The 13,918-nt window shown below is 39.0% G+C and overlaps 1 protein-coding gene across 1 annotated transcript; it reads right to left on the bottom strand.

Annotated features, from left to right (window-relative positions):
- Positions 1 to 220: 220 nt before the first annotated feature.
- Positions 221 to 6,351, bottom strand: LOC135465476 (tryptase-2-like). Its single transcript, XM_064742717.1, has 4 exons — positions 6,267 to 6,351; positions 3,349 to 3,517; positions 1,500 to 1,648; positions 221 to 445 (listed from the first exon to the last, which is right to left on the bottom strand). The coding sequence occupies exons 1-4, from the start codon at positions 6,300 to 6,302 to the stop codon at positions 221 to 223; spliced, it is 579 nt and encodes a 192-aa protein (XP_064598787.1). The 5' UTR covers positions 6,303 to 6,351.
- Between the last annotated feature and the right edge of the window lie 7,567 nt (positions 6,352 to 13,918).

Genomic DNA, 13,918 nt, shown 5'->3' on the forward strand with positions numbered 1-13,918 from the left:
AATCGTAACACTCACATCACTTCCTGTCTCCTCCTCATGACATCAGTAACCTTGATCTTGTTCAAGATTGCTGAATCAAGTTTGCTATAAGTAACGGTAACTGTAATGTAAAGCTAGTGTACGGAGCGGCACATGCGCAGAGGAGGAGGATTATGATGTTGTACAGCACCATGAGGAAGAGATACGGTGGATGTCACACCATAAACCTATCAATTAACATTTAAGTTCTTTCGGATTGCTTTACTTCATCGAGTGATGATGTCCCTGTAGTTTCCGGAGTATCATAAGGAGTCTTCATGTGTTCGTATATCCAATCTACGTACGTTGACACTCTTGTGTAGACCGCTGGCATCTCTTTACACAGGCTGGATCCCCATGACGTCACACCGGCCACCACCCACGTCCCATCCGGGTTCCTGCAGGATAACGGTCCACCGCTGTCGCCCTGCAGAACACACAATAATATACACGTTAAATTGAGCATACTCACCTTTTTAATTTGCCTTAATTCCCAAAGACGTTTTCCAGGTGTTTTCTAAAAAGGTTTTAAACATTCTGTAACGCTTATCAACATAATAAGTAGCTTATGATTGTTACTAACGATGTAATCAATTATTTGGCGCCATGTTAGCAATATATGTTTCTTGGTCATAATGTCACGTGACTAAGGAGAATCACTCTGCCATCAGCACTAAACGACATCGAACAGTTAAGTGATCGAGTAGTCAAATTTGAATCAGTAAGATACAAACAAAAACGTCAGATAGAGGCTATTCAAGAGTTTCAGCTCTCTTTCATTTTCAAACGTCCAACGGTTCTTTCTGTTCTGCATTTCTTCAGGACGAACTTCGTGAGTACAGCGTCGTCCTTCACTTACCTTTATCTGACTGCAGACATCAGGAAATATACCTAACATTTAACATTACTAATCAAATATTATACAACGAAACGCTTATCAATCGGCATCAAAGGAAGGCATTTCTGTTTGTATAACTCTTTATACTGTCTTTGATGTCTTTGGAACAATCCTCCATCTGATCGACTTCACACTAGACGGTATATATCCGAAGAACTAAAGAAGTGTAGAGCCGAGTACTCGAATAATTTTAATTTGGTGTATGTAAACTAGTCAACGATGTCACCTACTGCAATGGTGTGGATTAAACTGAGACACAAATCAGAGACGTATGGGCCATCATTCACTGGACCCTGACTGGATCAATCAGCTGGAGTGTCACTCTCGCCCTGATCCAATGAAGGCACTTGCCATCGGTGCGGTTTTAAGTCTGTAGGTTTGTCAAGTGCTCGGTGGAAGGTTGTATTTTTTTCCCAACTATGGTCGGTTGTCATCACTCATAAACCTGACGGCAGTGATACACGAAATTAAATGTTCTTAAATAGGGCAAACGCCAGTCAAATAAATAAGTAGATATGTACATATATCAATAAATTAATAATTTCTCAAAAAGAAATAAATATGTTAAGAGAGCATTACTCACATAACAGGCTACGGCTTCCTCGCTGAACACACATATATGACTGTCATATATATGTCCGAGCGAGGAAAACCGACGGGCACAGTCGGGATTATTCAGCACTGTCATCTGGGCTTCGTTTAAAACGTCTGGAAACGTCCTCTTGGGATCAACTGAAAACACAAATATGACTGAAGATCACAAATATTGTTGAAGAGCATCAATATGGTTGAAGAGCATCAATATGGTTGAAGAGCCCAAATATTGTTGAAGAGCATCAATATGGTTGAAGAGCACAAATGTGGTTGAAGAGCACAAATATTGTTGAAGAGCATCAATATGGTTGAAGAGCACAAATATGGTTGAAGAGCACAAATATTGTTGAAGAGCATCAATATGGTTGAAGAGCATCAATATGGTTGAAGAGCACAAATATTGTTGAAGAGCATCAATATGGTTGAAGAGCACAAATATGGTTGAAGAGCACAAATATTGTTGAAGAGCATCAATATGGTTGAAGAGCACAAATATGGTTGAAGAGCACAAATATGGTTGAAGAGCATCAATATTGTTGAAGAGCACAAATATGGTTGAAGAGCACAAATATTGTTGAAGAGCATCAATTTGGTTGAAGAGCACAAATATGGTTGAAGAGCACAAATATGGTTGAAGAGCATAAATATGGTTGAAAAGCACAAATATGGTTGAAGAGCATTAATATTGTTGAAGAGCATCAATATGGTTGAAGAGCATCAATATGGTTGAAGAGCACAAATATGAATAAATAGTGACGTTTATGCTTGCATCTAGAGGATAGAATGAATGATCAATAAAAGGTTAATATCATATCAATATATTTTACACTACCGCCACAGAACTGACCTAGCCACACTGTTACCATGACTACCACGCCAGAATAAGGCTTTATAATGTATTTTGATAATAGAGGCAATTCACCACACACTCTACCAGATGTTACAGTAATTTTGTCCCGACTCAACATCTTAGCGTGACTGACTCCCCTTAACAAAGTTGTGACGAAACTCTCTTCCCCAGATTAAGATTTTACAGTGATTCTGTCCCGACTCAACATCTGACTCCCCTTAACAAAGTTGTGACGAAACTCGCTTCCCCAGATTAAGATTTTACAGTGATTCTGTCCCGGCTCAACATCTGACTCCCCTTCACAAAGTTCTGCCGAAACTCGCTTTCCCAGATTAAGATTTTACTGTGATCCTGTCCCGACTCAACATCTGACTCCCCTTCACAAAGTTCTGACGAAACTCTCTTCCCCAGATTAAGATTTTACAGTGATTCTGTCCCGGCTCAACATCTGACTTCCCTTCACAAAGTTCTGACGAAACTCGCTTTCCCAGATTAAGATTTTACAGTGATTCTGTCCCGACTCAACATCTGATTCCCCATAACAAAGTTGTGACGAAACTCGCTTCCCCAGATTAAGATTTTACAGTGATTCTGTTCCGAGATCCTGGACTTGCCCTGACTCGCTTTCCTGGTGTTAGGTCCTACCGTGATTCTATCCCGACATTCAAATTTTAGCGTGAATCGCTCCCCCGGGGTAAGGACTCTAAAACTTACGGTCATTCTATTCCGACGTCTAGGACTTATCGTGACTTTCTCATCCCAAAGTAAGGACTTAAGGTATTCTATTCCGACCTCTAGGACTTATCGTGACTTTCTCATCCCAAAGTAAGGAGTTACGGTCATTCTATCCCGATCTCCATAACTTACCGTGACTCGCTCCTTCAGAGTAAGGACTTAAGGTGATTCTATCCCGATCTCCAGGACTTACCGTGACTCGCTCCCCAAGAGTAAGGACTTACGGTGATTCTACCTGACCCCAAATGCTTACCGTGACTCGCTCCCCAGCCTGTAATCCAGCACTCATCGGACATGAAGACCTCGTTTTTTGTAGGTAAATCAATCAGTTGCACATATCGATTAAGACTAGCGGGACGAGAAAGTCGTAAGAGAGAAACATCACCCGGAGTTCCGCTTTTTCGGGCATTCCAACTTTTCTTCTGTAATAAATAAAAATGTTGCTACGGCGCTAGTACATACCGGAGTGTTCACAGACATTTTGATAAGCATTTAAACATCTCAAACTCTCTTTTCAATGCAATAGTAACTTCATTCTGGTCACTCACAAATTAATCTTTATGTCATAGTAAACTGTTTATAATATTATAACGAACAGAAAATACTTAAACTGAGTTTCAAATTACTCTATCCGAAACAAAAATGAAGTTTTAAAATAATACTCTAAGGAGCTCAATTTTTGAACAAGCCTCTTTTCTCTCAGTTTTGTACATTGTTGGACGATTCACTTTCACTTTTAGTTTTAGTAGCAGGCCTATGTCAGGCCGTCCACACTACAGATGACATAGATCAACGTTGTCCAACACTGATGTGTGTTGAACCGTGTTGAGCTCCGTTTTGTTTTTTTGGTTTTTTTTTTCTTTGTTTTTTTAAACTTTCGATAAATTGGAGGGGAATTTCCATCTTTCCCTCCAATGCACGAGACACAATGACGAGTAGCCGGAGGAATCGTGTCGTCGGTTTATGGGAAGCGCTTATTGCCATGGACACACTCCTGTATCAACGAAACTGTCTCATCCTGAGACCAGTCTCTCTATTTCTCCTTTGGCGTCCGCCATTTTTCCCAGATCACGTGTCTTCAGACGGTCACATTATTTCTACAAGCCCGCTGTTTGGCTACATTCGGTCAACTTGACCCAACTTGTTGACCAAAAAAAAATACACAAGCATATTTCCGATTCAACAAAGTTGGATGGTTTAATGAACGGAGTTGGAGAGCCCGTCCAGACTACTCAACACGGGTCAACTTGTTGACACAACTTCAAGTTGACTCTTGTTGAGTCAACAAAAGTTGGGTGATGTTGGATAGTCTGGACGGAGCTTAAATCAAGAAACGAACTTAATTATTAAATTATTATTTAATTGTTGTTCAGAATAAGAAAACAGGCTTACCTCTATAATTTGAGCTATTTTTAGAACTTGTTCTTTTCCTGATATTTCACTAATACTGTGTTCTCCAAGAACTATTTTGTAGTCTGTTAAATTATGACTGAAAGTTACAAAAAAAGAATCATAATGTTCTGAATCGATTAACATATATATTTTAACAGCATAAATATCACAACATCAAAACCGTGTGGGCGATTGAACTGGATTATTCAATCGGGATATGACATTGATCTGATTACTGGGAAGTTTATTTAACTGTAAATTCCATTTATCAGCATCCGCAATATCCATTCAAGACGTCACGTCACTTGTAATAAGTCATGTCATGCATCAGGCTGGTAATTTCAGTTATATCGTTAAATTATTAAATCATGTAATGCTCTTTGTTTTTGTTTTTGTTATCTTTCCAAAAGCCGACAAGCCTCTCAAAGCTGCCCCTGCTGTTGTTTTTTAATGAGAATGCTCTCGCAATACTGTCTTACAGCATTGATTGATATGTAAAGATGTTTATGTGTCCTCTGTTCGGTTAATGCAAGCTGATTCTTTTATCAGATTTCTGAGAAAAGGTGGTAAGTGCTGAAACGACGGTCAAGAATGACGAGACGTGATTTGTTGTCGTTTAATTGTGACCTATCTTTAGTGATTGCTTTGTCTTTAAAAGTCAAGTTCGTACCCCGGGATCTGCCTGGTTTCCTCCCACCATAATGCTTTTCGCATAAGTGAAATAAATTTACGACCACATAAAGTATTAGTCAAATAAATAGAAATATTCCAATTCTTACATCCTGGTACAAAAGAATATTTTTATACTCATGGTGGTCATATTTATGGGTGAATCAAACCAGTGCCAGGAGAAAATCGCCGACATTTGTCAAGTAACTTTCCCGCTTATAACACACAGTTATTTACCCCCAGAACGATTCAGTGACTATGCCATATTCCTGGAAGGTACATGTAGTTGACCTCTAAAGTCGGTCTTGTCCCGAAAGCCCCGAGAACAGGGGAAAATGGAGAATATCGATGATGTCCTGTCCGAGTCTAAAGCCGTACGCGGGAAGGTCTGGTAGCAACCTACGGATGGTCGTGGGTTTCCATCCGGCTCTGCCCGGTTTCCTCCGACCATAATGCTAGCCGCCGTCGTATAAGTGAAATATTCTTGAATACAGCGTAAATCACCAACCAAATAAATAAATCAATCCAAGAAAAGAGTCCAAGAAAAGGTTAAGCACTGGTCAAATATAAACACGTGCTAACATAAATCAAGTGCTTTGTAACCTTTTGTTGTGGTAAAATCCAGACAGGAATGTTGCCTGTCGTGTGTACCTAACAGACGAATCCTGTTCTTTTTCACTGACCTTGACATTTTTTTCAAGGTCGTGGGGCTGCTCCTCCATTATCACTTGCCACTTTGCTTTTGACCGGTGGGTGTTTTGTGCATATTGTTACAAGTAAATTCAGAGGTGGAGGGCACACAGGCTTAACGTCACGTAGTTTCTCAAGTAGGCCTATTTGATGAGGTGCGGTGTTTTACATCGGGCTATGTCTGGTTAGATGAAGGTCATGTAAATGAAACACATGCTCCTTTGAACACGGCGTAAAATATATGTATATAAATAAATAAATAAGACAAATAAAAAATACAGCTTAGACGTGGATACGTGACCGGGATTTGGAGCTAAATCTATTGATGATGAACTTTACATTTGAATATTTGAATTACATGTATATATCTCATAGCTATTGAGAAGTAGGGTGTACATGGATTCCTGTCTCTATACTTACTCTTTGTGAACGCAGTGGGCGGCCGTCAAGACCCATTCAGGGGCGATAAGCGACCCTCCGCAAACTGGATGAAAGGGGAGAGCACCGTTCTTTTTCCTTTGTATGGAAACTTGCCAGGGCCAAGAGTTCGGTTTAGCTTCCCCTCCACTAGGCAGAAGTAAGGTTTCGTCAAAAGCAATTGGACTACCAGAGACACCTATAAACATTTAGACTCAGCAATAGACCAGTGTCTTTCATCGTTGACACGACGATTATTACAGGTTGGCACCAGTGGCCTTAGGTTACACGAACGCTTTAATTTTTGTTACTTTTCATGTAGTAATTTTGTCAGCTTCAACAACATAAATATACATCCCGTAACTTTTGCGTGTCATCATGCCATTCCACCACATGCAGCTTGCACTTTCTGTACACTATGTGAAAAAGTCAACCTAGTATAATAAACAGTTTTGAACTGTTTGTCGCTGGAAGTGAAGTCAAAGCATTTTGTCAGCTTTGCAGCCACCAGGGCCCAGTTGTTAGAAAGTGTTTTAGCTTATACTGATATTAAGTCATACTTTCTATGTAGGATTATACTCCAAATTTAGCAGCCAATACAGTTGTCCAAGGTCAATTATAACAGCAGCAGATTTAGTTATATTTAATGTACTGTTATGCAGTTGAGTACCGAACTGAAGGCTTGATTTAAAGCTTAATTAAAGCTGGGGTGAAGTCTTCAAACAGTTTTGAACAACCTGGTCAGTGCAGGGCGGTGAGTACTAACAGTGAGCAAAAAGATTTCAGTTCTGTCCAAAACAAACAAATGTTGATAAATTTTAACTAACCCGCGGATGGCAATGGGTTTCCCCCAGGCTGTGCCCATTTTCCTCCCACCATAATGCTGGCTGCCATCGAATAAGTGAAATATTCTTCAGTACGGCGTAAAAACCAACCATTTTCCGTACTTATAAACAAATATAATTGTTAAAATAAAATATGTTATCTAACAGTTAAGGTCATTATATATCCGATATATATATATATATATATATATATATATATATATATATATATATATATATATATATATATATATATATATATATATATATATATATATATATATATATATATATATATATATATATATATATAGCCTGTTCACTGGACATTCTTTTCTATATAAATTGGTTCCATGCGAACCTATAAATCACACGTAACCTTCATGAAGCGTACTTAGTCGGCTAATTATCTATATGCGCTTCATATCTCTACAACATATTTTGTCATGAGGTTTAAGTGCTTGCTTAGGTAAGCGCGCTTCATGAAACTAGCCCCAGGGGCCGATTCCACAAAACCATTTGTGGCTTAAGTCAAAATTGGAAATACGATCTCAAAGCTAATTTTGGGGTTTTAGAAATGTATTTATTTATTTGATTGGTGTTTTACGCCGTACTCAAAAATATTTCACTTATACGACGGTGGCCAGCATTACGGTGGGAGGGTGGGAGGGATCCGGGTAGAATCCTGGGGAAACCCACGACCATCCGCAGGTTGCTGGTAGACCTTCCCACGTACAGGTTTTTAACACAGAAATTAAAATTTTTTACCCCTCATCAATGTTATCTTAAGACAAATGTGTCAAGATTTCCCTTTCAAGTACCAAAAACTAAGCTTCGTACAGAATTGTTGAATTTTGACTTAAAGAAAAGGCTTTGTGGAATCGTCCCCAGTATTGTAGGTATTACGTCACCATTACGTGGGCTTTGTGAAAAGGCCCCAGCTGTGTATACATAGCCTGTTCCTTAGTTAAAACATTTACCCTGATAAGTTATCACCGCGGCGTCAGTGATAAATCCACAGTTTTTTCCAGCAGACCTGGGCCCAGTTTCACCAAGCCCCCTTAACGTTACATTTATCATTTCTTATTTCTCATAAGATTGGAAAGAAAGTGCTGAGTACAGAAAGCAACATTCTGACAAGAATTGCACGACAACGCGAGATTTTAGGACGAGAATTCCTGGTCATCAACAGCAAAGCTGACCGCTATGATGGCTTGTTGCTGTGGAGGACACCGAAATGATGTGTAGCGGCCTACCAAATGCGCTTAATTTTGTGCTTGTGTACAAAAGACTTCCACATGTGTAGATAGTATTAAGGTTTATTTGATACATGTACATCTGTTTTTGTACCTATGTGAAGTAAAGATGGGGAAACCTTGCAACAATTTGGAAATTGTCCCCCTGTGGCTCATTCCGATTACCAACCTATTCAATCAATCAGTCTTTCCGGGTATGGAATTGAAGCTATACACCAGGTATATCCAATGAAATTGGCCGGCTAAAAACATTTGTTAAAACCCATGACTAACAGAGCTGTGTTTAATATATGGGCTAACGTCTCCTCCACTGAGGTCTATAAAAAGTTGTTTTTTGATATACTTTTGGTCTTACAAATTGTATCGTGATTGGGCCATTATGGGGGTACTTATCAAGATGAACTGATGAAAACATCGTGTCGGTAACTGTCCCCCAAAGTAATTTCTGCAATAACCACGTTCCACATCGAATCAAACTGACAACGTGGATATCATGTACATATTTTTGAATGCTTTGGGCTCTCATGGGAAGTTAAAACCAATCAATAGTTACTACAATTACCTAAGCCTCCACTGTCCATATTTGATTTTGTTTACGTGAACTAAAAATGTTATTACTAATTTTTCACTTATATGACGTGGGTCAGGTTTATCGATGTAGCAAACTGTAGAGCCCGAAGCAAACCATGCTCTTGCCCACCAACTGGCAAACCTCCTGACTTAAAACAATATCTGAACTAGCAAACGCTGGACTTGAGCCTGCGACCTCATTGGCCAGGAGTTTACTTGGTTTTGATGGGAACAACGTGTTGGCTGACTTAGCCAGCGATGGTTTTCCCATAGAAAAGAATGCTGTTTATTTCACTCCTGTGTAAATAATATTTCTACGAGTTTTCATTGATATAAGTATTCGTTACGTTCTTATTTTAAATCTAGTTTACTCATTCTGGAATCTACAATGGTGGCACGGACTGCCCTGCCACAAGGAGGCACATTATATGTACACACACTTTATGACTCCCCGTCATATAACTGAAAAATTGCTAGGTACGACGTAAAACCTTAAGAATACATACATACACACTCATTCTGGAAAGTCCAGAACAGATTTCAGAGTTTTCCTAAAAAAAGAATTTATTTTTCTTATTTACCGGTTGCGTCTTGATTCAGTGATTCCTCTCCCCTCAACAGAGCTGATTGATAATCTAATCTGATTTACAGTTACAATTGTTCTCAAACAGTGGTGAAATATAAAACCTTACCGTAAAAGTGAGCAAAGCTTAGCAACACAAGAAGCACCGAGCAATCTCTGACAAACGCACATCCTTGGTCACAGATCCTGGACGGTGTTCTTGCCATAGGAAACCCGTGTCACCGGAATCAGACAATAGCCGACTGTGACCTCTCTCTTCACTGAATTCATATAAGAACATCCATACGTAGGACTTATCAGTGCGTAAATCACCTGAAAGCTGTAACCAACAGCTAAGAAGCTTTATTACCATTATTGGCGACATTTGAAAGATAGCATCTCGATACTCGTTTATTTTATTTTACCTTTCTTTCAGAAATGATGTTGTAATGTGATCTTTATGCATACGTTTGAACACCGACTGTTTGCATCTCGTTGTTTATAGCGACGTTTGTATGATTTGTGCGATTTATGATTTACGAGTTATATATATGCTTATAAATCACATCCTACATGTGCACGCACATGGCAAATTGTACATAGATATATTGGAAATTAACCCAATTTTAAGGTAACCAATAAAGTTTCCCATTTTGCATCCAGTCCTAGATAACAATTGGTTGTAGGCCTCACAATGGAATAACGTAGGCAAATCGGCCATACACCATGGCTTTCATATCTCCACCCTGTTCTCAGATGACCCGGGACCAATGACCTACACGACTCCATTCTGTTCTTTGAGGGCCCTCATGACTCCACTACATTCGCATCTGACGTGGGAACAGGGCCCTCATGGCTCCACTCTGTTCTCAGATGACGTGGGAACAGGGCCCTCATGTCCCCACGTCTTTTCTCATCTGACGCATGACATGGCTCCATTTGTTCTCGTCTGACGCGGAGCTAGAGCCCTCATGGCACTTTGTTCTCAGATGAGGCGGAACCAGAGCCCTCGTGGCTCCACTCTGTTTTCATCCGATACTGTACCAGGACCCTCATGGCTAGTTTGACCTCGATGAAGCCTGAACCCTTTTTCGTAACCCATTTCCATATGGTAAACCATCAGTTTGTGTCCCAAATATAGCCTATATCATTTTCTACACTAAACAAACATTATCAAAATGGAACCCTTGATATATTCCCCATGTGAATACCCTTGGATAGGCCTTATATTTTCTAAATGGGACCTATATTATTTTCAACACTAGCCCCACATTCTGAAGTCCGACTACTTGATTGATTGATTAAGGGTTAGTATGTTAGGTTGGATGGATGAGGTTGGTGGGTTGACTGATATATTGATTAAATGATTGTGGATTCATTTCTGATTGGATTTCTGTTTGATTGTTCATACCTACTTGCTACATGCATTGAGCATTTAGCAGGTGTATAGCCCATTCCAATAAGTGATTTCTTAAGTTGTCGAAATATTTAAACATATTAAGCAACAATCCAATTTTCAAACAAGGAAACCAAAATTCTTAGCCCGTTACAACGGGGATATTGATTGCCTGAAAGAAGTGTTTTAAGCAGTTACTGACTTGTCCCGGTGGGAACAGTTCTGCATTGGAATTTTTGTCTTAAATGGGTAAGTATTTCGTTGAATAAAGCCCATGTCCATCAGTTGTCCAAAACACATGGCTGTATGGGCTTCTCTTGCAATGTTTCACAATGTTTCTCTTGCAATGTTTCAGCTGGAAAGATTTTAAAGCCTTTGTCAAGACTGCAGTATATCATTTTTGAGTTTGTCACTGATGACCATATTGGTCCCCAACATCATGGGGAAAGCATTTAACATAAATCTGTATGTTTATGTTAAATGTCCAGACCACCTGATGACTCTATTTCTGGGTAAGGGCGCTACGGCACCAGCTGAGAATGAGAGGCCAATATACTTTACTGCAGGCATGTCTTTCGTATCTTTTGTGTAGCTAGTAACTCGATAATTTCATACATACCACTATTAATTGACTACGAAACATACACATGAATGCACTGTTTTCCGGGAAACTATTGATTTTTTGCTGACTTGTATTGATTTAAGTTTGATATGAATCCGTCAACACTAATTTGATAATATTTTATTGTTAATTACTTTTTTCTTGTGAATGAAAGGAAGTTACCGACATTATCTTTCTTTGGACCATACCATCTATGAATATACTGACCACCGAAACGTCAGATCGCGGTTACAGTCGACAATGTGGGCACTTCCAGTAAAATATTTAAACCTTTCCACAGCTGTTTTATAAGTAAAACCTGCTAACCGATTTAAATTTTGATGAGTCTACTAGATAAGAAGAGCTCTGTGGACACAGACAGGCTTATAGTATCCCCACACCTGATGCAAAAACCATGTCTGGAAATCTTTACCCGGAATGCGTTGCTTTATAAATCTTCATATCAAAATGCGTCTGATATTATAATAAAAAAGAACCTTATCATTAAATATCGTCTGCAATCAGTGCACGAGAATTGCATGACACGAAATAGGCGAATGCTCCTTATAATACTCACAACCAACAGAAGAACAACAACAAACTTTTAAAAATTTGAAATTGTATAAGTACATGATGTAATGTGATGGTGTGGCAGTAACAGTAACATGTAGTTTCAAAAAATGCTGTTATGCAGTTTTTTTCTTGGCCCGTCCTTATCGGCAAAATGTTTGTATATGTCTTCGCATTATACATTTTCGGCCTTCCGCCTGCGGTGTCCTTCTCGATTTTCGGGAGGGTTTGGGAATTTTAGACGTTGTAGAATTCTGACTGTGCGGCTGCTCGTTCCTGTCTGTCCCGCGCGGAGTCGGCGCCGATGGTCGTTCGTCACATGACATCTCTGATCCAATCACGTTTCTCGTAATGATGTACTCGGGGATCGGAGATCCTGAATAAACCGGAAGTGGCAGTCTTGACAGTAGATTACCAATGGGCGAAGTACTGCACTGAGATGGCGTAGGCTCTGGTGATATCTGACAACAGTACCGGCCTTCCTCTACACATTTTTCATGTACCATTTTACCACTGCTATTTTGTCGCCTTCTTACCCACCAGTCATAATGCTCCTTAAGATCTCTGTACTGGTCTCGAGCCCGTTGTTTAATGGCTTCTAGATCGTCATACTTGTTTTTTGGCCTAGGCCACTCTGGAGTCACGAGAACATAGTGATTGTTGTTCATAGTTTATCTGAAATGAAAGAGAAAAGAGTCGTTGGCCATATTTAACATTACAAACTGTTGAAACACTAATGCTGTCAGTCCTACAGGGTTTTACACTGAAATGCTCATAAACACTATGCTGATAGTGAAATGTCAACTCCTGGAGTTAAGAAAGTGTTGTTTCTTCAAAAGGTGTTTAATGGGGCGAAGTCAAAACAATTTTAATGTATTTACACTTTGATTGACATCCTATGGTCATTAACTTCGGAATGAGAAAGAAAAATACATTTATTATATTTATATCTTTATATTTTTACTTTCATATTTGCCATACACCTCACAAATCTCCTGATTTAAATCCACAGTTAAACCGTCGAAAGCTAGATTATGATTTATTTTTTCTTAAAGGAGAAATACATTAACGGGAGATAATCCTATTTATAGTCTTCCATTCTTATATAGGTTAGTCTCGTTAAAATGTACCATCTTTCAATTCACCTACAAATTACACACAAGGACGTCTTCAGATCTGTCCAGCTTGTAACAAATAATTTTGTTATCTGTTTTGTAAGTTTTTACTTCCCTATTTTGCCATTTTCCTTCCCTGTAAGAATGTCAGTAGGCTATTTAGTAACAACAGTATATGTTGTAAATATTTGTGTGATTTCAGCACGTCACCATGGATACGGGTAAACGCTTGGATGGCAACATAACGAAGATTCCGTTGTATCCTCTAAAATATCCACCATTATTCGAAATTTTGCATATATATATTCAACATTACCCGTATTTGCGCGGCGGCCTTTTACCAGCACAATGTTCCTATGGAGTCTCTCCTGTATATATTGTGCCAGTATTATACCGATTTACGACCTGATTGATGATAGCTGACATAATTAATTAATTTAGTATCAGTGCTTTATTGGTATATTTTGAGCCAGTAGATGAGGGCATCACAGTCAGGGTGGTTAACCCGTTTGGATTATGTCTTGTTTTCTTCCACTATAATGTCTATATTAAGAGTGTTACATTTTTCTTCGTGTAAGCTTTCTTTTGTTGTCATGACAATTTGCCTTATTCAGTTCTGTTTTGATTGACGTATCACGCCACGTTTTTCTAATTTGCTTTTGCGTGATGATTGTACAGATATAGTACGGATATAAAGGAATACTGTCAAAGATAAAATTCTGAATCAGACTAATCCGAAGAGCTATGTTGAATAAAAATCC

The sequence above is a fragment of the Liolophura sinensis genome, chromosome 5, assembly GCF_032854445.1.
Source record: "Liolophura sinensis isolate JHLJ2023 chromosome 5, CUHK_Ljap_v2, whole genome shotgun sequence".
NCBI lineage: Eukaryota > Metazoa > Mollusca > Polyplacophora > Chitonida > Chitonidae > Liolophura > Liolophura sinensis.